This window comes from Leuciscus leuciscus, assembly GCF_965113295.1.
Source record: "Leuciscus leuciscus genome assembly, chromosome: 9".
NCBI classification, from domain to species: Eukaryota; Metazoa; Chordata; class Actinopteri; order Cypriniformes; family Leuciscidae; genus Leuciscus; species Leuciscus leuciscus.
In genome coordinates, this window is record NC_138733.1 from 3,845,384 (window position 1) to 3,870,612 (window position 25,229).

At 42.0% G+C, this 25,229-nt stretch overlaps 3 protein-coding genes across 3 annotated transcripts; all 3 read left to right on the forward strand.

Annotated features, from left to right (window-relative positions):
• LOC309505366 (zona pellucida sperm-binding protein 4-like) lies at positions 1 to 2,456 on the forward strand. The gene is made up of 10 exons (XM_082178729.1): positions 1 to 429; positions 466 to 525; positions 682 to 949; positions 1,027 to 1,214; positions 1,288 to 1,385; positions 1,457 to 1,614; positions 1,691 to 1,883; positions 1,953 to 2,100; positions 2,186 to 2,258; positions 2,340 to 2,456. Exons 1-10 carry the CDS (start codon positions 106 to 108, stop codon positions 2,414 to 2,416), a joined length of 1,587 nt encoding a protein of 528 aa, XP_082034855.1. The 5' UTR covers positions 1 to 105; the 3' UTR covers positions 2,417 to 2,456.
• A 5,713-nt stretch (positions 2,457 to 8,169) lies between these two features.
• Positions 8,170 to 10,499, forward strand: LOC309505621 (zona pellucida sperm-binding protein 4-like). The gene is made up of 9 exons (XM_082179033.1): positions 8,170 to 8,471; positions 8,724 to 8,991; positions 9,071 to 9,258; positions 9,332 to 9,429; positions 9,501 to 9,658; positions 9,735 to 9,927; positions 9,997 to 10,144; positions 10,230 to 10,302; positions 10,383 to 10,499. Exons 1-9 carry the CDS (start codon positions 8,196 to 8,198, stop codon positions 10,457 to 10,459), a joined length of 1,479 nt encoding a protein of 492 aa, XP_082035159.1. The 5' UTR covers positions 8,170 to 8,195; the 3' UTR covers positions 10,460 to 10,499.
• Positions 10,500 to 16,146: 5,647 nt separating this feature from the next.
• On the forward strand, positions 16,147 to 18,515 carry LOC309506952 (zona pellucida sperm-binding protein 4-like). The gene is made up of 9 exons (XM_082180986.1): positions 16,147 to 16,450; positions 16,571 to 17,006; positions 17,086 to 17,273; positions 17,347 to 17,444; positions 17,516 to 17,673; positions 17,750 to 17,942; positions 18,012 to 18,159; positions 18,245 to 18,317; positions 18,399 to 18,515. Exons 1-9 carry the CDS (start codon positions 16,247 to 16,249, stop codon positions 18,473 to 18,475), a joined length of 1,575 nt encoding a protein of 524 aa, XP_082037112.1. The 5' UTR covers positions 16,147 to 16,246; the 3' UTR covers positions 18,476 to 18,515.
• The last annotated feature ends 6,714 nt before the right edge of the window (positions 18,516 to 25,229 follow it).

Consider the following 25,229-nt stretch of genomic DNA (forward strand, 5'->3'; position numbering starts at 1 on the left):
GGAAGTTGGTGTGCTGTTCAGTCTCTGGCACTTTGTGTTTGGTTCTGTGCGTTTAGTCATGCTGTTCCGAAGTGGAGTGATCTGCCCCTGAATCCTGATGCGCTGATGTTCCAGCAAACTGACCAGCGGTTTCAAAAGCCAGTTCAACAGCAAGCTAGTCAACGGTTTCCTCAGAAGGTTCAAAAGCCAGTTCAACAGCAATCTAGTCAATGGTTTCCTCAGAAGGTTCAAAAGCCAGTTCAACAGCAAGCTAGTCAATGGTTTCCTCAGAAGGTTCAAAAGCCAGTTCAACAGCAAGCTAGTCAACAGTTTCCTCAGCAGGTTCAACAGCAAGCTAGTCAACAGTTTCCTCAGTCAGTTCAACAGGAAGCTAGTCAACAGTTTCCTCAGCAGGTTCAACAGCAAGCTAGTCAACAGTTTCCTCAGTCAGTTCAACAGCAATCTAGTCAACGGTTTCCTCAGAAGGTTCAAAAGCCAGTTCAACAGCAAGCTAGTCAATGGTTTCCTCAGAAGGTTCAAAAGCCAGTTCAACAGCAAGCTAGTCAATGGATTCCTCAGAAGGTTCAAAAGCCAGTTCAACAGCAAGCTAGTCAACAGTTTCCTCAGTCAGTGCAACAGCAAGCTAGTCAACAGTTTCCTCAGTCAGTTCAACGGCAAGCTAGTCAACAGTTTCCTCAGCAGGTTCAACAGCAAGCTAGTCAACAGTTTCCTCAGTCAGTTCAACAGCAAGTTAGTCAACAGTTTCCTCAGTCAGTTCAACAGCAAGCTAGTCAACAGTTTCCTCAGCAGTTTCAGCCTAAGCAGCCAGTGGCACAGGCAGAGCCCTTTGACAAATGTACTGTAGCGGATTATGAGCAGATTCAATGTGGACCACCTGGTATCAGTGGTGCTGAGTGTGCTGCTATCAACTGCTGCTTTAATGGACAGCAGTGTTACTATGGGAAGGCAGGTAAGAGTGTAGTCAATGTAGAGGCATTCATGTTAAACGGATCCTCAGCAATAACCTGCTCTTGTAACTTGTTCCAGTGACTGTCCAGTGTATAAGAGATGGTCAGTTTGTGGTAGTGGTGGCTAGAGATGTTACGCTGCCTCGATTGAGCCTGGATTCAGTCCGTCTCCTGGGTGGAAGTGATCCAGCTTGCAGTCCTGTGGGATCCACACCTTTCTTTGCTATATACCAGTTCCCTGTCACTGCATGTGGCACAAGCATGATGGCGAGTAGCTGCTCTTGGTTTTGTTCTGCATGGCTTAGAATGGATTGGATGCCAACAATGTTACTATTTGCAGGAGGACAGTGGATATGTGGTGTATGAAAACAGAATGACCTCCTCATATGAAGTGGGTATCGGACCACTTGGTTCCATTACAAGGGACAGCCATTTTGAGTAAGTGACGTATGCTTTATCATAAACGTGAATCATTGACAAGTGCTACAAGCTCACTGTTTGTTGTCCAGGCTTCTCTTCCAGTGTAGGTACTCTGGTACCTCTGTGGAAGCTCTGGTTGTGGAGGTCAACACCGTTCCTCCACCTCCACCAGTAGCTGCTCCTGGACCCCTCAGGGTGGAGCTTAGACTGGCAAATGGTCAATGTGTCACCAAAGGCTGTGCAGAAGGTAAGTGTTTGTCCCAAGTATGCCTAAAGCCTTTCTAAAACTCCAGTTTCTAGTTAAACACTGCATTCTTCCTCAGGGGATGAGGCGTACACGTCCTACTACAGTGATGCTGATTATCCAGTTACAAAAGTCCTGCGGGAGCCTGTGTATGTTGAGGTGCACATTTTGGAGAGGACCGACCCCAACATTGTCCTGATGCTGGGACGTTGCTGGGCGACATCAACCCCCAGTCCACTCAGTCTACCCCAATGGGATCTTCTTGTTGATGGGTGAGTAAGGCCAGTCTTTATCCATCTAGTGTGCTGTAAGGCATTTCTGACTGCCTCTTTGCCTTTCAGATGCCCTTACCAGGATGATCGTTACCTGACCACATTGGTTCCAGTGGCTGGATCATCTGGTCTTCAGTTCCCGACCCACTACAAGCGCTTTGTTGTGAAGATGTTCACATTTGTAGATCCAGCATCACTGGCTCCTCTGCAGGAAACCGTATGCTCTGCAGCCTTACCTCAACCCTTAATATTAGTGCTTTTTACAGTGAATTCTATGGCTTAACCCTTTCCCCCTCTGTTAGATCTTCATCCACTGTAGTACAGCGGTGTGCCATCCCTCCTCTGGCTCCTGTGAGCAAAGTTGCACTAGGAAAAGTGAGTGCTTGCTGTAAGTTGACTTCAGGAACTGAGATTTTTTTTTTTAAATGCCCCTCATGCTTCTACCACTTTTTACAGGAAGGGACACGCATGTCAAGACCATCTCTAGTGGGCAAACTGTGGTGTCTAGTGGACAAGTTAACCTGGTCAAGTGAATTTTTGTGTTTTAATAAACTTCATGAAACTCAACATGTTTCTCTTTGGTATTCATTTCTGTCTGGAGTTGGATGTTTCATGACTGTTCTCAGTTTGACTTCTGCCCTACTAAACCTTTTTCTTTTGTGCATTGAGATTCTTGACTTGAACTAAACAAGCCAAGTTTCTGCCTAAGCCATCTAAATTTGTAACGTTCTGCCTATACAAGGCAGGATACACCACAAAATATACGTTCTAGACCCTCTATGAAAGCGTTGGATAGAATTGCTCACAATGTAAACAAAACAAGCAAGATCAAGTGACCACCCAAAGTGTATTAAATAGAAAGCACTGAAAATCAATATCCAAAAATGTAAGTGTGTGTTCCAGTCCAATGTTGTGTATGTGTGCATTGAATCGACCTCACCGGTAAGCCGTTTTAAGTCCGTGCACACGATGAGGAACAGCGCTGTCCTGTGAGGCGATCTCCAAGGTGAAATAATCCAGCAAGTATATCTCCACAAACAGTCAATGACCGCCAAGCCATGTAGTGTGATCGATCGCTAATCCAAAAGAGCAATAAGCTGTTTCTCAATATGCGTACTTGTCTGTTCTTGTGAAACGTCATCAGTCGCTGCCCAAGTACTGTTCCAATTCAAAGTTCACATCTAACCAAGTCCAGTTCAAATCCCCGGATGTGTTCTTGATCCACCCCTTTTACCGAGGAGGCATCGAGAGGTGACTTGTGTGGACTTGAGACAGCCAGGTATCCCAGAATGCTTCTCACACCAACTAGCAAGTGTCAATAGCAGATTAGAAAACCCGCATAATTTAAAAATGCTACTGTTATTGTGTCACGAAATGTAGTTGTTTAAAGCTCAAATCTTTGGTTTATAAAGAGAGCGCCTATTTGAAAATTTGATCTGACGTTTTCGGAGTTGTGAGATCCAGGCGCTCGGCGCTCATGTACCCCGCCGAGAACAGCCTTTCCTCGGCTAGTGCTGCTGACGTTTGCCGCTGGCTCGTATGTCTCTAGTCTAGTGGTTTAACATGAGATATAAATCGTCTTGTGTATATCTAACGGGTTATTTATTTTATTTATTTATTTTTGTCTCAGTCTATCATTTGTTCCCTGGCAAAACGTTTTGGCTGAGGGCAAAGTGAAGTTTCATAGCTTTATATATTTAGTCTATTTAACTTTATGTTGTAGCCTAGAGCGCTGAATTATGTTTGACTGAATCGTTTGCTTTATTATTGTAAAGCTTCTTATACCTTTTAGGCTACTTGTACTTTTATAATGGCTATTATTGATCATTAAAACTGACATTTAACAAAAAAGGTTATGTAATTTTATTTGATAAATTTACATTTACATTTTGTCATTTAGCAGACGCCTTTATCCAAAGCGACTTACAAATTAGGACTAAATTCAGCGAGTCATCATAAAGAGGCAAAAGCAACAACAACGCAAGAAGTGCTCAAAATACAAAGTTCAGGTATTATTCAGAGTAGCATAAGCCTGATAAGTGATGTTTCAAAGGCAAAAGGAAAACATTTTTTTTTTTTTTTTTTTTTTTCTATAAGGTTAAGTGCTCACGGAAGAGATTGGTTTTCAGCTGTCTTTTGAATGTTGTCAGGGATTCTGCATTCCGGATGAGGGTGGGGAGAGCGTTCCACCAGCATGGAACTGTGAATGAGAATGTTCTGGAAAGTGATTTTGTGGCTTTCTGTGATGGAACCACGAGACGTCGCTCGTTGACCGATCGTAGGTGTCTGGTAGGGATGTAGACTCGTAGGAGTGAGTGAAAGTAGGAGGGAGCTGAGCCTGTGATAGTTCTGTAAGCAAGCGTCAGTGCCTTGAACTTGATGCGAGCAGCGAGAGGTAGCCAGTGCAGAGAGATGAACAGAGGAGTGACGTGGGCCCTCTTGGGCTCGTTGAAGACAAGACGAGCTGCAGCATTCTGGATCATCTGTAGGGGTTTGGTTGCACATGCTGGAAGTCCAGCCAGAAGAGCATTGCAGTAGTCAAGCCTAGAGATGACCAGGGCCTGGACGATAAGTTGTGTTGCATGCTCAGTTAGGAAAGGCCTGATCTTCCTGATGTTGTGCAGTGCAAACCTGCATGATCGAGCTGTCTTTGAAATGTGATCTGTGAAGGTCAGCTGGTCATCAAACGTTACTCCAAGATTTCTGACCGATCTTGATGGGGTGATTAATGATGACTCTAGCTGGATGGTGAAGTCGTGCTGTAGAGATGGATTGGCAGGGAGGACGAGAAGCTCAGTCTTTGCCAGGTTGAGCTGCAGGTGATGTTCCTTCATCCATGTGGAGATGTCCGCCAGACAGCTTGAGACCCGTGCAGCTACTGTGGGATCATCTGGTTGAAAGGAGAGGAAGAGCTGCGTGTCATCAGCATAGCAGTGGTAGGAAAAACCGTGTGCCTGTATGATGTGTCCCAGTGATGTGGTGTAGATGGAGAAGAGGAGGGGACCAAGAACTGAACCCTGGGGAACACCTGTGGTCAGCTGATGTGCTCTGGATACCTCACCTCTCCATGCGACCTTGAAGGACCTACCTGTGAGATAGGACTCAAACCAGTGGAGTGAAGTTCCTGTGATGCCCAGTGATGAGAGGGTGGACATAAGGATCTGATGATTCACCGTGTCGAAGGCAGCAGACAGATCCAGGAGAATGAGGACTGAAGATTTGGAAGCAGCTTTTGCGATCCGTAGGGCTTCTGTGACTGACAGTAATGCAGTCTCAGTTGAATGTCCTTTCTTGAAGCCAGATTGGTTGACATCCAGCTGGTTGTTTAGAGACAAGAAGGATGTTAGTTGGTTGAAGACAGCTCTTTCAAGTGTCTTCGCAATGAATGGTAGGAGAGAGATAGGTCTGTAATTCTCTACAAATGATGTGTTTAGCGTTGGTTTTTTGAGCAGTGGAGTAACCCGAGCCTGCTTGAATGCTGTAGGGAAGGTGCCAGTATGGAGGGATGAGTTGATGATGTGTGTGAGTGATGGTAGAAGTGTGGGAGAGGTGGGAGAAATTTATACATGTTGCCTATTCTCTTCACTGTATGTACATATATAATAAAATATTTTTGCTAAATGTCAGTTTTAATGATCAATATTATAATGTTTTTTATGTATCAAAACAAAAAGAGTCAGGGTTGTGTTTTATATTTCGTGTTGTTATAAATATATGCAGTGAAAATAATCAATTGCGTTGCCTGAACCACAGTGGCAATTAATATGTTTAAGATTTTTTTTAATGAAAATGAAGAGAGGCAGAGTGGTGTTTTATAACATATTTTGTTTTATTGTAGCCTAAATATACATAAAGAGATAACCGGAGTAGCCAGAGCGAGCTGAGTGACGCTATCAAGTACGTCGCTGTTCCATTTGCAGAATTATCGGACTTGCGTCCTCCCGTACTCTAGTGATGTTACGTATGACACTGAAGCTTCGATGTGCGTATCACACATGCGACACAATTTCTAGTGAAGCCCCGTATCGGGGTGTGTATTGGTTTACTAGAGTCACGTGATCGACGAGCCTCACTTTCTGTCCAATCACGTGCGCGTTTCGCTTTGGGTGTCAGAAGGCTCGAACCCCAGATCTTATTTAACCAGGGGGGCAGGGTTTCATATTATTTTGAAGCTTCCCCGGGCACCGCCATTGATTAGCCGACCCCCACCTGCTGTTAGCATTCCATTGACTCCCATTCATTTTGATCGGGGGGACGTGGAGGCAAAATGACAAAATAAGTAATCAGAATACTTAGCAAAAGTTGCTCCTGCTCCTAGCTCATGGACAGCTCCTACTCACACTCTCCGTCTCTGCAAGTTTCGGAAGGGAATGATTCAGATTTCTCTTGGCACAGCTACTAGAAGACAGACGGGTTGCTCACGTCACATCTACGTCGTCAAACTCAGTTTGAGTCTGCGCAGTACGCTCGACCCCCAGGAAGTGAGAGCTTCTAATTGACTTCACTTGTCTCCGTTGAATCCAATGGGGTCGCTGTGTCCAGTTTATATACTGTCTATGTATTTAACGAGTCATTGTTGGCTCAGTCTGGTTGATGGGTTTGTGAGGAGAGAAAATGAATTTATTTAATGAACAAATAAAACACAAACATGTAAGGCTTTTATTTGTACACATAATATTGAAACTATGGAGTGTGTTGTGGTTGCTTCATCTGCCAGAGCTTCTAACACAGGCTTCTGGCTGCTTTATTTTAAATAAGCACCAGAGGGCGCTGTTCTCGACACTCTCGAAGCTTTGAATCTTTTCCCGGAACAGTCAGGAGAAAGCCTCAGTGATTCATCAGGCTTCATTTCCCCATCCCTACCGTCCTCGGGAGTTCATTCTCCTGAGTCGAACTTGTCAAGTCCGAACTACCAAGGACTCAAGTCCGAAGTTTGCGTACTTGGTATTGAGAAACGGCCATAGTAAAGTTGCTCCCGAATGCCGGTGAGCCGGCTCCCTTTAACGGAAGTGAAGTTGATCAGCTGAAGTATGACGTCACGGGGATTCCCAGGTGTAACGATCAAGACTCTTGCTCAGAAAAAACAGTAAGACCAAAACTGGACAGGGGCAACAAAAACCCAGGGATTCTTTAATATAAGAACATCTGACATGTATAACTCTTTAATTAGTTTAATAAGCCGTCTTATAAATATCCCCTTTATGTGGCCACGCTACAACTTTACTATTTGCCAAGTTCTAGTCATTAACTTGGGCCCCTGTTCATGTTTCACATATAATTAAGGTTTTAGCTTCTGTCTGTTTGAGGCTTTACATACGACTTTATGGCTGGACTAGCATAACTGCATATATTGATGCCCAAACCCCTCTGAGGTCACTCATTGGCTTTTTGTAATGCTTTTTTACAGTCACGCAAGTATAGAATCATATCTTGGGATAAAGGATTGGTTGATACTGAATTTTGTTTATTTATTTATTTAAATTTCAGGCTAGTCCCAGTAATGTAGACTGCTTTCATTTAAGCATTCATCCCTTAACTGTTGTATCCCAACTAGGTAGCTGTCCAAGGCCTTGTTTACACCTGGTACTAAGAAGCATTTTTTGTAAATCGGATCACAAGTGGACTGTGGTAAATGAAGGTGTAAAAAAGGGGCTTTTTTTTTTTTTAGCTTGTCTATTTTTGGCCACTTTCAGAGGTAGTCCAACACATTCGACCAGATTGCTTTCATAGAGTAGATGCTCATGTGGTTGAATGTGTTCGAACAGCCGCAAAACGGTGTACTCTACCGCCTACTGACCTAGTACGTAAACATTTTAAGAAGTGCGCTAGCAGGTGTGATTTAAACTTTCTTAAAATATACAGGCCTGTTGCCATGAGAAAACTATGATGTGTTTCAAAGAGAGAGAAAAACAATCCAGAATAGCTAAAACATCTAATATAAAAAAGGCTGAATTCAGAATGACAGAAATAGTACTAGCATACTATTCTGAATCCAGCTCAATGTGGTTTTATGTATGTTCAAAAGGGAAAAAATTGACTTAAGAAACAATAGAATCACCTAGTTGCATAAACTCCCACTCGTGCAAGTCTGGAGCATCATGACTTAATGAAGAGGGTGGGATTATCATTAATTAGCCAAAGTCTGTAGAGTACAAAAGGACCAAAAAGCAGCACCTCAACAGTGTGACTAGCTGTTGAACAATGGCAGGAAGTTGGTGTGCTGTTCAGTCTCTGGCACTTTGTGTTTGGTTCTGTGCGTTTAGTCATGCTGTTCCGAAGTGGAGTGATCTGCCCCTGAATCCTGATGCGCTGATGTTCCAGCAAACTGACCAGCGGTTTCAAAAGCCAGTTCAACAGCAAGCTAGTCAACGGTTTCCTCAGAAGGTTCAAAAGCCAGTTCAACAGCAATCTAGTCAATGGTTTCCTCAGAAGGTTCAAAAGCCAGTTCAACAGCAAGCTAGTCAACAGTTTCCTCAGTCAGTTCAACAGGAAGCTAGTCAACAGTTTCCTCAGTCAGTTCAACAGGAAGCTAGTCAACAGTTTCCTCAGCAGGTTCAACAGCAAGCTAGTCAACAGTTTCCTCAGTCAGTTCAACAGCAAGCTAGTCAACGGTTTCCTCAGAAGGTTCAAAAGCCAGTTCAACAGCAAGCTAGTCAATGGTTTCCTCAGAAGGTTCAAAAGCCAGTTCAACAGCAAGCTAGTCAATGGATTCCTCAGAAGGTTCAAAAGCCAGTTCAACAGCAAGCTAGTCAACAGTTTCCTCAGTCAGTGCAACAGCAAGCTAGTCAACAGTTTCCTCAGTCAGTTCAACGGCAAGCTAGTCAACAGTTTCCTCAGCAGGTTCAACAGCAAGCTAGTCAACAGTTTCCTCAGTCAGTTCAACAGCAAGTTAGTCAACAGTTTCCTCAGTCAGTTCAACAGCAAGCTAGTCAACAGTTTCCTCAGCAGTTTCAGCCTAAGCAGCCAGTGGCACAGGCAGAGCCCTTTGACAAATGTACTGTAGCGGATTATGAGCAGATTCAATGTGGACCACCTGGTATCAGTGGTGCTGAGTGTGCTGCTATCAACTGCTGCTTTAATGGACAGCAGTGTTACTATGGGAAGGCAGGTAAGAGTGTAGAGTCAATGTAGAGGCATTCATGTTAAACTGATCCTCAGCAATAACCTGCTCTTGTAACTTGTTCCAGTGACTGTCCAGTGTATAAGAGATGGTCAGTTTGTGGTAGTGGTGGCTAGAGATGTTACGCTGCCTCGATTGAGCCTGGATTCAGTCCGTCTCCTGGGTGGAAGTGATCCAGCTTGCAGTCCTGTGGGATCCACACCTTTCTTTGCTATATACCAGTTCCCTGTCACTGCATGTGGCACAAGCATGATGGCGAGTAGCTGCTCTTGGTTTTGTTCTGCATGGCTTAGAATGGATTGGATGCCAACAATGTTACTATTTGCAGGAGGACAGTGGATATGTGGTGTATGAAAACAGAATGACCTCCTCATATGAAGTGGGTATCGGACCACTTGGTTCCATTACAAGGGACAGCCATTTTGAGTAAGTGACGTATGCTTTATCATAAACGTGAATCATTGACAAGTGCTACAAGCTCACTGTTTGTTGTCCAGGCTTCTCTTCCAGTGTAGGTACTCTGGTACCTCTGTGGAAGCTCTGGTTGTGGAGGTCAACACCGTTCCTCCACCTCCACCAGTAGCTGCTCCTGGACCCCTCAGGGTGGAGCTTAGACTGGCAAATGGTCAATGTGTCACCAAAGGCTGTGCAGAAGGTAAGTGTTTGTCCCAAGTATGCCTAAAGCCTTTCTAAAACTCCAGTTTCTAGTTAAACACTGCATTCTTCCTCAGGGGATGAGGCGTACACGTCCTACTACAGTGATGCTGATTATCCAGTTACAAAAGTCCTGCGGGAGCCTGTGTATGTTGAGGTGCACATTTTGGAGAGGACCGACCCCAACATTGTCCTGATGCTGGGACGTTGCTGGGCGACATCAACCCCCAGTCCACTCAGTCTACCCCAATGGGATCTTCTTGTTGATGGGTGAGTAAGGCCAGTCTTTATCCATCTAGTGTGCTGTAAGGCATTTCTGACTGCCTCTTTGCCTTTCAGATGCCCTTACCAGGATGATCGTTACCTGACCACATTGGTTCCAGTGGCTGGATCATCTGGTCTTCAGTTCCCGACCCACTACAAGCGCTTTGTTGTGAAGATGTTCACATTTGTAGATCCAGCATCACTGGCTCCTCTGCAGGAAACCGTATGCTCTGCAGCCTTACCTCAACCCTTAATATTAGTGCTTTTTACAGTGAATTCTATGGCTTAACCCTTTCCCCCTCTGTTAGATCTTCATCCACTGTAGTACAGCGGTGTGCCATCCCTCCTCTGGCTCCTGTGAGCAAAGTTGCACTAGGAAAAGTGAGTGCTTGCTGTAAGTTGACTTCAGGAACTGAGATTTTTTTTTTAAATGCCCCTCATGCTTCTACCACTTTTTACAGGAAGGGACACGCATGTCAAGACCATCTCTAGTGGGCAAACTGTGGTGTCTAGTGGACAAGTTAACCTGGTCAAGTGAATTTTTGTGTTTTAATAAACTTCATGAAACTCAACATGTTTCTCTTTGGTATTCATTTCTGTCTGGAGTTGGATGTTTCATGACTGTTCTCAGTTTGACTTCTGCCCTACTAAACCTTTTTCTTTTGTGCATTGAGATTCTTGACTTGAACTAAACAAGCCAAGTTTCTGCCTAAGCCATCTAAATTTGTAACGTTCTGCCTATACAAGGCAGGATACACCACAAAATATACGTTCTAGACCCTCTATGAAAGCGTTGGATAGAATTGCTCACAATGTAAACAAAACAAGCAAGATCAAGTGACCACCCAAAGTGTATTAAATAGAAAGCACTGAAAATCAATATCCAAAAATGTAAGTGTGTGTTCCAGTCCAATGTTGTGTATGTGTGCATTGAATCGACCTCACCGGTAAGCCGTTTTAAGTCCGTGCACACGATGAGGAACAGCGCTGTCCTGTGAGGCGATCTCCAAGGTGAAATAATCCAGCAAGTATATCTCCACAAACAGTCAATGACCGCCAAGCCGTGTAGTGTGATCGATCGCTAATCCAAAAGAGCAATAAGCTGTTTCTCAATATGCGTACTTGTCTGTTCTTGTGAAACGTCATCAGTCGCTGCCCAAGTACTGTTCCAATTCAAAGTTCACATCTAACCAAGTCCAGTTCAAATCCCCGGATGTGTTCTTGATCCACCCCTTTTACCAAGGAGGCATCGAGAGGTGACTTGTGTGGACTTGAGACAGCCAGGTATCCCAGAATGCTTCTCACACCAACTAGCAAGTGTCAATAGCAGATTAGAAAACCCGCATAATTTAAAAATGCTACTGTTATTGTGTCACGAAATGTAGTTGTTTAAAGCTCAAATCTTTGGTTTATTTATAAAGAGAGCGCCTATTTGAAAATTTGATCTGACGTTTTCGGAGTTGTGAGATCCAGGCAATCGGACGCTCGGCGCTCATGTACCCCGCCGAGAACAGCCTTTCCTCGGCTAGTGCTGCTGACGTTTGCCGCTGGCTCGTATGTCTCTAGTCTAGTGGTTTAACATGAGATATAAATCGTCTTGTGTATATCTAACGGGTTATTTATTTTATTTATTTATTTTTGTCTCAGTCTATCATTTGTTCCCTGGCAAAACGTTTTGGCTGAGGGCAAAGTGAAGTTTCATAGCTTTATATATTTAGTCTATTTAACTTTATGTTGTAGCCTAGAGCGCTGAATTATGTTTGACTGAATCGTTTGCTTTATTATTGTAAAGCTTCTTATACCTTTTAGGCTACTTGTACTTTTATAATGGCTATTATTGATCATTAAAACTGACATTTAACAAAAAAGGTTATGTAATTTTATTTGATAAATTTACATTTACATTTAGTCATTTAGCAGACGCCTTTATCCAAAGCGACTTACAAATTAGGACTAAATTCAGCGAGTCATCATAAAGAGGCAAAAGCAACAACAACGCAAGAAGTGCTCAAAATACAAAGTTCAGGTATTATTCAGAGTAGCATAAGCCTGATAAGTGATGTTTCAAAGGCAAAAGAAAAAAAAAAATTTTTTTATATATTTTTTTATATAAGGTTAAGTGCTCACGGAAGAGATTGGTTTTCAGCTGTCTTTTGAATGTTGTCAGGGATTCTGCATTCCGGATGAGGGTGGGGAGAGCGTTCCACCAGCATGGAACTGTGAATGAGAATGTTCTGGAAAGTGATTTTGTGGCTTTCTGTGATGGAACCACGAGACGTCGCTCGTTGACCGATCGTAGGTGTTTGGTAGGGATGTAGACTCGTAGGAGTGAGTGAAAGTAGGAGGGAGCTGAGCCTGTGATAGTTCTGTAAGCAAGCGTCAGTGCCTTGAACTTGATGCGAGCAGCGAGAGGTAGCCAGTGCAGAGAGATGAACAGAGGAGTGACGTGGGCCCTCTTGGGCTCGTTGAAGACAAGACGAGCTGCAGCATTCTGGATCATCTGTAGGGGTTTGGTTGCACATGCTGGAAGTCCAGCCAGAAGAGCATTGCAGTAGTCAAGCCTAGAGATGACCAGGGCCTGGACGATAAGTTGTGTTGCATGCTCAGTTAGGAAAGGCCTGATCTTCCTGATGTTGTGCAGTGCAAACCTGCATGATCGAGCTGTCTTTGAAATGTGATCTGTGAAGGTCAGCTGGTCATCAAACGTTACTCCAAGATTTCTGACCGATCTTGATGGGGTGATTAATGATGACTCTAGCTGGATGGTGAAGTCGTGCTGTAGAGATGGATTGGCAGGGAGGACGAGAAGCTCAGTCTTTGCCAGGTTGAGCTGCAGGTGATGTTCCTTCATCCATGTGGAGATGTCCGCCAGACAGCTTGAGACCCGTGCAGCTACTGTGGGATCATCTGGTTGAAAGGAGAGGAAGAGCTGCGTGTCATCAGCATAGCAGTGGTAGGAAAAACCGTGTGCCTGTATGATGTGTCCCAGTGATGTGGTGTAGATGGAGAAGAGGAGGGGACCAAGAACTGAACCCTGGGGAACACCTGTGGTCAGCTGATGTGCTCTGGATACCTTACCTCTCCATGCGACCTTGAAGGACCTACCTGTGAGATAGGACTCAAACCAGTGGAGTGAAGTTCCTGTGATGCCCAGTGATGAGAGGGTGGACATAAGGATCTGATGATTCACCGTGTCGAAGGCAGCAGACAGATCCAGGAGAATGAGGACTGAAGATTTGGAAGCAGCTTTTGCGATCCGTAGGGCTTCTGTGACTGACAGTAATGCAGTCTCAGTTGAATGTCCTTTCTTGAAGCCAGATTGGTTGACATCCAGCTGGTTGTTTAGAGACAAGAAGGATGTTAGTTGGTTGAAGACAGCTCTTTCAAGTGTCTTCGCAATGAATGGTAGGAGAGAGATAGGTCTGTAATTCTCTACAAATGATGTGTTTAGCGTTGGTTTTTTGAGCAGTGGAGTAACCCGAGCCTGCTTGAATGCTGTAGGGAAGGTGCCAGTATGGAGGGATGAGTTGATGATGTGTGTGAGTGATGGTAGAAGTGTGGGAGAGGTGGGAGAAATGTATACATGTTGCCTATTCTCTTCACTGTATGTACATATATAATAAAATATTTTTGCTAAATGTCAGTTTTAATGATCAATATTATAATGTTTTTTATGTATCAAAACAAAAAGAGTCAGGGTTGTGTTTTATATTTCGTGTTGTTATAAATATATGCAGTGAAAATAATCAATTGCGTTGCCTGAACCACAGTGGCAATTAATATGTTTAAGATTTTTTTTAATGAAAATGAAGAGAGGCAGAGTGGTGTTTTATAACATATTTTGTTTTATTGTAGCCTAAATATACATAAAGAGATAACCGGAGTAGCCAGAGCGAGCTGAGTGACGCTATCAAGTACGTCGCTGTTCCATTTGCAGAATTATCGGACTTGCGTCCTCCCGTCCTCTAGTGATGTTACGTATGACACTGAAGCTTCGATGTGCGTATCACACATGCGACACAATTTCTAGTGAAGCCCCGTATCGGGGTGTGTATTGGTTTACTAGAGTCACGTGATCGACGAGCCTCACTTTCTGTCCAATCACGTGCGCGTTTCGCTTTGGGTGTCAGAAGGCTCGAACCCCAGATCTTATTTAACCAGGGGGGCAGGGTTTCATATTATTTTGAAGCTTCCCCGGGCACCGCCATTGATTAGCCGACCCCCACCTGCTGTTAGCATTCCATTGACTCCCATTCATTTTGATCGGGGGGACGTGGAGGCAAAATGACAAAATAAGTAATCAGAATACTTAGCAAAAGTTGCTCCTGCTCCTAGCTCATGGACAGCTCCTACTCACACTCTCCGTCTCTGCAAGTTTCGGAAGGGAATGATTCAGATTTCTCTTGGCACAGCTACTAGAAGACAGACGGGTTGCTCACGTCACATCTACGTCGTCAAACTCAGTTTGAGTCTGCGCAGTACGCTCGACCCCCAGGAAGTGAGAGCTTCTAATTGACTTCACTTGTCTCCGTTGAATCCAATGGGGTCGCTGTGTCCAGTTTATTTACTGTCTATGTATTTAACGAGTCATTGTTGGCTCAGTCTGGTTGATGGGTTTGTGAGGAGAGAAAATGAATTTATTTAATGAACAAATAAAACACAAACATGTAAGGCTTTTATTTGTACACATAATATTGAAACTATGGAGTGTGTTGTGGTTGCTTCATCTGCCAGAGCTTCTAACACAGGCTTCTGGCTGCTTTATTTTAAATAAGCACCAGAGGGCGCTGTTCTCGACACTCTCGAAGCTTTGAATCTTTTCCCGGAACAGTCAGGAGAAAGCCTCAGTGATTCATCAGGCTTCATTTCCCCATCCCTACCGTCCTCGGGAGTTCATTCTCCTGAGTCGAACTTGTCAAGTCCGAACTACCAAGGACTCAAGTCCGAAGTTTGCGTACTTGGTATTGAGAAACGGCCATAGTAAAGTTGCTCCCGAATGCCGGTGAGCCGGCTCCCTTTAACGGAAGTGAAGTTGATCAGCTGAAGTATGACGTCACGGGGATTCCCAGGTGTAACGATCAAGACTCTTGCTCAGAAAAAACAGTAAGACCAAAACTGGACAGAACAAAAACCCAGGAATTCTTTAATATAAGAACAACTGACATGTATAACTCTTTAATTAGTTTAATAAGCCGTCTTATAAATATCCCCTTTATGTGGCCACGCTACAACTTTACTATTTGCCAAGTTCTAGTCATTAACTTGGGCCCCTGTTCATGTTTCACATATAATTAAGGTTTTAGCTTCTGTCTGTTTGAGGCTTTACATACGACTTTATGGCTGGACTAGCATAACTGCATATATTGATGCCCAAACCCCTCTGAGGTCACTCATTGGCTTTTTGTAATGCTTTTTTACAGTCACGCAAGTATAGAATCATATCTTGGGATAAAGGATTGGTTGATACTGAATTTTGTTTATTTATTTATTTAAATTTCAGGCTAGTCCCAGTAATGTAGACTGCTTTCATTTAAGCATTCATCCCTTAACTGTTGTATCCCAACTAGGTAGCTGTCCAAGGCCTTGTTTACACCTGGTACTAAGAAGCATTTTTTGTAAATCGGATCACAAGTGGACTGTGGTAAATGAAGGTGTAAAAAAGGGGCTTTTTTTTTTTTTAGCTTGTCTATTTTTGGCCACTTCCAGAGGTAGTCCAACACATTCGACCAGATTGCTTTCATAGAGTAGATGCTCATGTGGTTGAATGTGTTCGAACAGCCGCAAAACGGTGTACTCTACCGCCTACTGACCTAGTACGTAAACATTTTAAGAAGTGCGCTAGCAGGTGTGATTTAAACTTTCTTAAAATATACAGGCCTGTTGCCATGAGAAAACTATGATGTGTTTCAAAGAGAGAGAAAAACAATCCAGAATAGCTAAAACATCTAATATAAAAAAGGCTGAATTCAGAATGACAGAAATAGTACTAGCATACTATTCTGAATCCAGCTCAATGTGGTTTTATGTATGTTCAAAAGGGAAAAAATTGACTTAAGAAACAATAGAATCACCTAGTTGCATAAACTCCCACTCGTGCAAGTCTGGAGCATCATGACTTAATGAAGAGGGTGGGATTATCATTAATTAGCCAAAGTCTGTAGAGTACAAAAGGACCAAAAAGCAGCACCTCAACAGTGTGACTAGCTGTTGAACAATGGCAGGAAGTTGGTGTGCTGTTCAGTCTCTGGCACTTTGTGTTTGGTTCTGTGCGTTTAGTCATGCTGTTCCGAAGTGGAGTGATCTGCCCCTGAATCCTGATGCGCTGATGTTCCAGCAAACTGACCAGCGGTTTCAAAAGCCAGTTCAACAGCAAGCTAGTCAACGGTTTCCTCAGAAGGTTCAAAAGCCAGTTCAACAGCAATCTAGTCAATGGTTTCCTCAAAAGGTTCAAAAGCCAGTTCAACAGCAAGCTAGTCAACAGTTTCCTCAGCAGGTTCAACAGGAAGCTAGTCAACAGTTTCCTCAGCAGGTTCAACAGCAAGCTAGTCAACAGTTTCCTCAGTCAGTTCAACAGCAAGCTAGTCAACGGTTTCCTCAGAAGGTTCAAAAGCCAGTTCAACAGCAAGCTAGTCAATGGTTTCCTCAGAAGGTTCAAAAGCCAGTTCAACAGCAAGCTAGTCAATGGATTCCTCAGAAGGTTCAAAAGCCAGTTCAACAGCAAGCTAGTCAACAGTTTCCTCAGTCAGTGCAACAGCAAGCTAGTCAACAGTTTCCTCAGTCAGTTCAACAGCAAGCTAGTCAACAGTTTCCTCAGCAGGTTCAACAGCAAGCTAGTCAACAGTTTCCTCAGTCAGTTCAACAGCAAGTTAGTCAACAGTTTCCTCAGTCAGTTCAACAGCAAGCTAGTCAACAGTTTCCTCAGCAGTTTCAGCCTAAGCAGCCAGTGGCACAGGCAGAGCCCTTTGACAAATGTACTGTAGCGGATTATGAGCAGATTCAATGTGGACCACCTGGTATCAGTGGTGCTGAGTGTGCTGCTATCAACTGCTGCTTTAATGGACAGCAGTGTTACTATGGGAAGGCAGGTAAGAGTGTAGAGTCAATGTAGAGGCATTCATGTTAAACTGATCCTCAGCAATAACCTGCTCTTGTAACTTGTTCCAGTGACTGTCCAGTGTATAAGAGATGGTCAGTTTGTGGTAGTGGTGGCTAGAGATGTTACGCTGCCTCGATTGAGCCTGGATTCAGTCCGTCTCCTGGGTGGAAGTGATCCAGCTTGCAGTCCTGTGGGATCCACACCTTTCTTTGCTATATACCAGTTCCCTGTCACTGCATGTGGCACAAGCATGATGGCGAGTAGCTGCTCTTGGTTTTGTTCTGCATGGCTTAGAATGGATTGGATGCCAACAATGTTACTATTTGCAGGAGGACAGTGGATATGTGGTGTATGAAAACAGAATGACCTCCTCATATGAAGTGGGTATCGGACCACTTGGTTCCATTACAAGGGACAGCCATTTTGAGTAAGTGACGTATGCTTTATCATAAACGTGAATCATTGACAAGTGCTACAAGCTCACTGTTTGTTGTCCAGGCTTCTCTTCCAGTGTAGGTACTCTGGTACCTCTGTGGAAGCTCTGGTTGTGGAGGTCAACACCGTTCCTCCACCTCCACCAGTAGCTGCTCCTGGACCCCTCAGGGTGGAGCTTAGACTGGCAAATGGTCAATGTGTCACCAAAGGCTGTGCAGAAGGTAAGTGTTTGTCCCAAGTATGCCTAAAGCCTTTCTAAAACTCCAGTTTCTAGTTAAACACTGCATTCTTCCTCAGGGGATGAGGCGTACACGTCCTACTACAGTGATGCTGATTATCCAGTTACAAAAGTCCTGCGGGAGCCTGTGTATGTTGAGGTGCACATTTTGGAGAGGACCGACCCCAACATTGTCCTGATGCTGGGACGTTGCTGGGCGACATCAACCCCCAGTCCACTCAGTCTACCCCAATGGGATCTTCTGGTTGATGGGTGAGTAAGGCCAGTCTTTATCCATCTAGTGTGCTGTAAGGCATTTCTGACTGCCTCTTTGCCTTTCAGATGCCCTTACCAGGATGATCGTTACCTGACCACATTGGTTCCAGTGGCTGGATCATCTGGTCTTCAGTTCCCGACCCACTACAAGCGCTTTGTTGTGAAGATGTTCACATTTGTAGATCCAGCATCACTGGCTCCTCTGCAGGAAACCGTATGCTCTGCAGCCTTACCTCAACCCTTAATATTAGTGCTTTTTACAGTGAATTCTATGGCTTAACCCTTTCCCCCTCTGTTAGATCTTCATCCACTGTAGTACAGCGGTGTGCCATCCCTCCTCTGGCTCCTGTGAGCAAAGTTGCACTAGGAAAAGTGAGTGCTTGCTGTAAGTTGACTTCAGGAACTGAGATTTTTTTTTTTAAATGCCCCTCATGCTTCTACCACTTTTTACAGGAAGGGACACGCATGTCAAGACCATCTCTAGTGGGCAAACTGTGGTGTCTAGTGGACAAGTTAACCTGGTCAAGTGAATTTTTGTGTTTTAATAAACTTCATGAAACTCAACATGTTTCTCTTTGGTATTCATTTCTGTCTGGAGTTGGATGTTTCATGACTGTTCTCAGTTTGACTTCTGCCCTACTAAACCTTTTTCTTTTGTGCATTGAGATTCTTGACTTGAACTAAACAAGCCAAGTTTCTGCCTAAGCCATCTAAATTTGTAACGTTCTGCCTATACAAGGCAGGATACACCACAAAATATACGTTCTAGACCCTCTATGAAAGCGTTGGATAGAATTGCTCACAATGTAAACAAAACAAGCAAGATCAAGTGACCACCCAAAGTGTATTAAATAGAAAGCACTGAAAATCAATATCCAAAAATGTAAGTGTGTGTTCCAGTCCAATGTTGTGTATGTGTGCATTGAATCGACCTCACCGGTAAGCCGTTTTAAGTCCGTGCACACGATGAGGAACAGCGCTGTCCTGTGAGGCGATCTCCAAGGTGAAATAATCCAGCAAGTATATCTCCACAAACAGTCAATGACCGCCAAGCCGTGTAGTGTGATCGATCGCTAATCCAAAAGAGCAATAAGCTGTTTCTCAATATGCGTACTTGTCTGTTCTTGTGAAACGTCATCAGTCGCTGCCCAAGTACTGTTCCAATTCAAAGTTCACATCTAACCAAGTCCAGTTCAAATCCCCGGATGTGTTCTTGATCCACCCCTTTTACCGAGGAGGCATCGAGAGGTGACTTGTGTGGACTTGAGACAGCCAGGTTTCCCAGAATGCTTCTCACACCAACTAGCAAGCGTCAATAGCAGATTAGAAAACCCGCATAATTTAAAAATGCTACTGTTATTGTGTCACGAAATGTAGTTTTTCAGGTGAGAATGTAGTTGTTTAAAGCTCAAATCTTTGGTTTATTTATAAAGAGTGCCTATTTGAAAATTTGATCTTTAAAAAATTTGAATTAATCGGACGCTCGGCGCTCATGTACCCCGCCGAGAACAGCCTTTCCTCGGCTAGTGCTGCTGACGTTTGCCGCTGGCTCGTATGTCTCTAGTCTAGTGGCTTAACCCTCTGAGGTCTGAGGGGTTTTTGGGGTCCTTGAGATGTTCTGACATGCCCTGACATTTGTGCTTTTTTCAGTTGCTTATAAACATATTAATGGCAAAAAAAAATTACACACTATTTAGCACAAACAGGGCTACCATAATATGTGAGCAACAAGAATGTACATGTCTGCATTTTTGAGAGAATAATGTTTATGCGTGGTTATTGAAAAAACTAAAAACTAAAGTTTCTGAAATAAGGCCATAAAACACATACTAAATATGTGCCAATAAGACTTTTGTCTAATAGATGTCATTGCCTAGTGTTTTTTCTTCAAAATGATGTGAAAATCATCCTGCCCTTATCATTCACATAACACAATACATTGATTTGAATTTTGCAAAGCACTTTCTGTTTGGAAAGGCAATATGCGGAGTGGGCGTCAACGATCATGCATATTTAGTGGTTCACACCTTAGGAGACAATGGGGCCTGCATACTTAATGACCCTTTCATTCAGGTGAGTCACTGAGCCACAAGAATGCAAGAGCAACAGTTGGAAGCATCTCAATTATTTTTTATTTTTCCACATAGTGTGCTTGCAATTTGGCCTATAATATCCAAGGAAAACATGTCTAGTAATTGTGCAGTTAATTCTCATACTGTATTTTCAGTTTTGGAATATTTATCCTCTCCCCAAATTTGTCACTAATAAAACACAATAAAAATTATTTAAAGAAAAGGCTTATTACCTTATTACCTTTTAATAGTTTGTTTACATCTACCTTGTAAATATATTTTTTTATTAAAAAGGTTACAATTACAACAACAATTCAAGTGTAATCTTTCTTTGTAAAAACTAAAGTATACATTTTATCATACATATTTCAAAGTTAAGGATTTGATTGATTATTTGATTACTTTATTTTTGACAAAACATACTATATTTAACATGAGCAAATATTGGCAAACAAATATTGGCTTATTTGAGTTGGCAGATATTTTACAGTAAAAATGTATAATCTATCCAAAACTAATCAACGAAATGTTGTCTTTCATATGTCTGTAACATAGGTCTTTCGTTTTTATTATAAGAAATATAAATGTTAATTTGCAGTTTAATACGTTGCTTATACAAATACATTTTATTTCAACATTTCAGTCGATTTTTACTCAGTATAGCAATACAGTTTGCTAAAACCGAAACATTCATTCACAAACAGAAACGCCTGACTGTAACGTTGTTTTTATGAAATATTAGGGCATATAAATGTTAATTTTCAGTTTACTCATCTGAGTATAGCAATACAGTTTGCTAAAACATCATCATTCATTCACACAGAGACGCAATTTAAATTTAAACTGTCTTTTTACGAGCTGTGATAAACAGCGCGCATCTCTGCGGCTGCCGTTCATTCATTCACAGAAACGCGATTAACTTGAGAAGGAAAAAAAACTTACTACATATTCGGATCCTCTCTCCTGCAATACCCGCACTCTGAGGTAGATTTTCCGTTATTATTATTCCTCACAGCGCTGCCAGATGGTGTAAACACGTAGGCTACAATGATATGATTAAACTTGTGTTTTCTCGAGCTGATATGGGGGCGTTCACAGGTTTGCCTCAGTAATTTGCGTTTGAATAGCGCGCGCTCTCCATGGGCGGAGTCATATTACCTTTGAATGAGCTCTAATGAGCTCGACTGGAATCGCTCTCTTTTAACACAGATTTCACAAGATGAGAATATTTTTTTTATATATAAATTACCTCATTTTAAAGAAGAGAATTCAAGCTTCATGCCTGTGTGACTGTTGTTGAAGATTTTATTATTTAGAAAATAAGTAATTTAACTGTTTTTTGTACACTATTATTTCCTTTCTGTCTGTGTATGTCTTTGGGTGACTTTGGAACCTGAGAGCTGTGTGGTTACAGCAGAGAATTCTATTTCAGTAATGTCACATGGTACAAACTATTTCTCAAAATACCTATAGAATGTATTACCATATTTGGGAGAAGGAGAAGGTATATACGTTTGCTGGACAATCTTTCTGCAGGGGCTCTTTCTGCAGAGGGTCTCTCAGCTTTGTTTGTTAATAAAGTCTAATATTTCTGGTATCGAAAATCTCTGAAGTCATTTCCCTGAAAAGAAATAATTAACCACAACAAATGGCGACCCCGGCAGGACGTGGCTCAGGAGCTGAAGAAGCCACGAAGGGCTCGCTGGTGACTGACACAGACAACAGTGGCCGCTGTACTTTGAGGTGAGCAGTTTTGCTTTTGAATAAGGTATGTGTTAGTCACCAGTGGCCCGGATGTGGTAAGAAAAAGCTTCTCCAAATTTAAAGAACTTAAAAAGTGATTTTTGATATCAGAAATAATTGCATGCATTGTCTTTGTAAATGTCAAGTAGTTGGTAATAGCTTGGGGGAGCTCCCGATAGTGTTTGCCAGTACTTGTTTAATCCTGAGTGGATTCTATAACTACTGGGGATGCTGATTTAGCGCTAAGAGTTTTGACGTACGTACGTAAAAGTTTTGTGTTTGTTCATCAAGTGGGCCTTGAAGGATGATGAGCAAAAAGCATGCACACAAAGGGTTTGAGTTTATTGATAAGGATATCAATTATTGATTTGTGGGTTCTTGTAAGTGGGCCTTGATGGATACAAGAATAGCATGAACACAGAAGAAGTTTTGTCTTACTTGTCAAGTGGGCCTTGATGGATGACAAGCGTACTGATATAAGGATATCAGTTATTGATGTTTTATACCTGTAAGTGGGCATTGATTGATACAGGTGTAGTTTAGCTTATATAGATGGTTGATCTGCAGACATTTGTAAGAGGGCCTTGAAGGATACAAATGAGCATGATTGCAGATTAAGTCAATTTCCGGGTACCTTATTACTCTAATAAGAGTTTGCTCAGGGGAATTAAGATCATATATGACTCTGTTGTGTTGAGGAAGTGAATCACAGAGGTTTATGGAATAGGATAGTTAAAAGTGTAATATTTTAATGTATTGTTCAGATCTGACAGAGTAGAGAAAAAAAAAGTGTGTGAGATCATGTTGGTGTGCCTGTAGGATCCTGTGACTGTGCCTGTGGTTGAAAATAAGTGACCTCTGACCCTGGTTGCTTGAAGGGACAGAGAACGTGTGAATGACCAGTGAATGAAAGGGATGTTAAATGGTGTGTATTAAGAAAGAAAAGTAAGGGAAAACAACTGTTCCAAGATATTAACTATAAAGAATATTGTATAAAATAAGTTAAAATAATAAGATATATGTTTAATCAATAAATGTAATGATATATTAATAGATGAATACAAATAAGATTGCACGTGCTTAATATATTATATATTATATCTGAAGACGTCTAAAATTTGTATCTCATTATCCCTGAAGACAGAGTGGAAAAAGTATTCCATTGCAGATTAATAAGTTTGTGTTCAGAGAAAAATAACTGGTGCAGTGCTGAAGGTTAACAAGATTGAGTGACCAAGTTTCAAAAGTCATGAATACTTCAGAAGTTGATGAGAGTAAATAATAAGAGGAATTCCTTGATGTTTGTTGAGAAACATACTAGATTATTGTGAACACTGCATGCAAATATAGAAGAAAGATTGAAGTCTAATTTTATGATAGGGAAAATTATTCAATTGTATTATTCTCAGATCATCAGAGTTATTGCTGATATAGAAAAACAGAACTAGATTGCTTTTTCCTGCAATGAAGAACTGCTTTACTAATAGAATTGGGGAACTGCTATTGTCAACCAGTGAGATTTTTTATATAAAAATAAATAGTGAAAAGATGCAGGTTAAAAAGTGGAATGTAGATAAAGAGCTAATAGCTTATATGTGAAAGTTCAATTTGATTCATGCAGATCTCTGAGTGTTCAAATTGCAGATGGCTTCAGTGTCCTGTGGAAGCAACAAGAGAAGAACAGAGAGTGGGTGAGGGGTTCTCAGCTCCCCTCCTGAAGTTGACCAATCAAAAGACTCAGAAAGACTGAATTAATGCAAAGACTGGAAAAGGTGAAACTTTCACTTGAAGACTTTTCCTGAGGACAAATAGAAATCCTGAGATGCAAAACTGGCAGGATTGATCAAAAGCCCAAACTAAGAAGAGACAGAGAGACAACAGAGCCTATTCTCCACTCTGCAATAGCCTGAGTGACAGCTAGGCTGGCAAAATATGCAGAGCGACAGCCAAGCTAAAAACAGAAGAACAGACCCTTACGACACGACAGGTGTGACAAAACTTATGAACACTCTAGAGACTGCTTCAAATTTGGTTAATTATTATATTAACGTTATTCATTCTGATTATTCACTGGTCTCATAGCAATTCTTTATATTCTCTGCTAAACTAACCCTCTCTGCTTTTTCAGTAGGTACAAGTCCAGCTCTATAAGAAAAAGAAAATACAGAGAAGTGGGTGCTCAACTCACCAAATAGTTAAAACTGAGGCTGGATTTGGTATAGTGAGGGCTATTATATTAGACATATAGGACAAAGAAAAAGATAGACACAAAATGTCAAAGAATGATTATTATTTTTGTTTGCAAAACCATGATACTGGTCACTCCATCTTGTTTTAATAATTTTCTAAAGATAAATTGGAGAAGAAAAAATTATGAAATCAAAAATGCTGTCGAAACTGGGAGAATGAGATGGAAATGTTATTGGCCATGGATCCAAGATTAGGTAGAGATCTCCAATTTTCTTCTTAAAGCAGCTCATGAGCAAAAATAAAAAGAATATGAAAAAGTAAACCAAACAAATGAAAGAAAAAATGCATTTGAGAAATTACAATTGGCGGTCTTACTCTCAACTGCACCATACTAAGGCCTATTATTCTGAAATATTTAATCTATTAGAGTTTGAAAAAAGAAAAAGAAAAAAGGGTTTATAACAACGGTGTTAAACTAAACATTAAGATCACTGACACTTCTGAATAGTGTTTGCGTAGCTGTGTGTGACGGTGTCCGTCAGACCTTTAGAATTCCACAGCTAAATTTACAAGATCCGCATATAGAGCACAACCTGAGGAAGAAGAATGTGTGATGGCCAATGAGTGACTGAGTATGAATGAGTGAGAGATGGTGTACACCAAGGCAAATCCATTATTTTGCCTACAGCTGTATCTAAATTTGATATGTGGGCCCACAGCTGCCCAATAATGACAATGGATGGATTTGGTTAATTTCCTGGTCGAAACTGTAGTGACAATAGAAAAGAAAAGAAAAAACAATACCACATTTGCGCAGCGCCTAACACATCTGACTTTCCTTTCAGAATATGAAGGAGCATAACACATCTGATTTTCTTTTCAGCATATCATGAAGGAGCTGACGTTTTGTCAAAAGTATGAAATATTGTCTTTTAGTAAAGTGGGTTGAGTGTTGTCTAAGATGCCTGATAAATAGTGTGCTAACAGTGGGACTCAAAACAATGAGATAACTGAGCTGAATTGACTAATTGTAAAAAGTAATATAGGGGGTTAAGACCCCCAAAAGGGGACAGAACACCACTCAGCCCACATGATCATTTTACAGGTGACAGCAAGAAGGACAATGGAGCAGATGAGCAGATGATTTAATATGTTGTTGTCACTAACTGAACTAACAGAAATAATGAAGGTTTCATTCACAGATGAGAACAGTTCAGTTCCAGGAAGGTTACTAAGACGATTCAAACAAAAAGAACCAGTGACTGCTTTGTCATCTCAG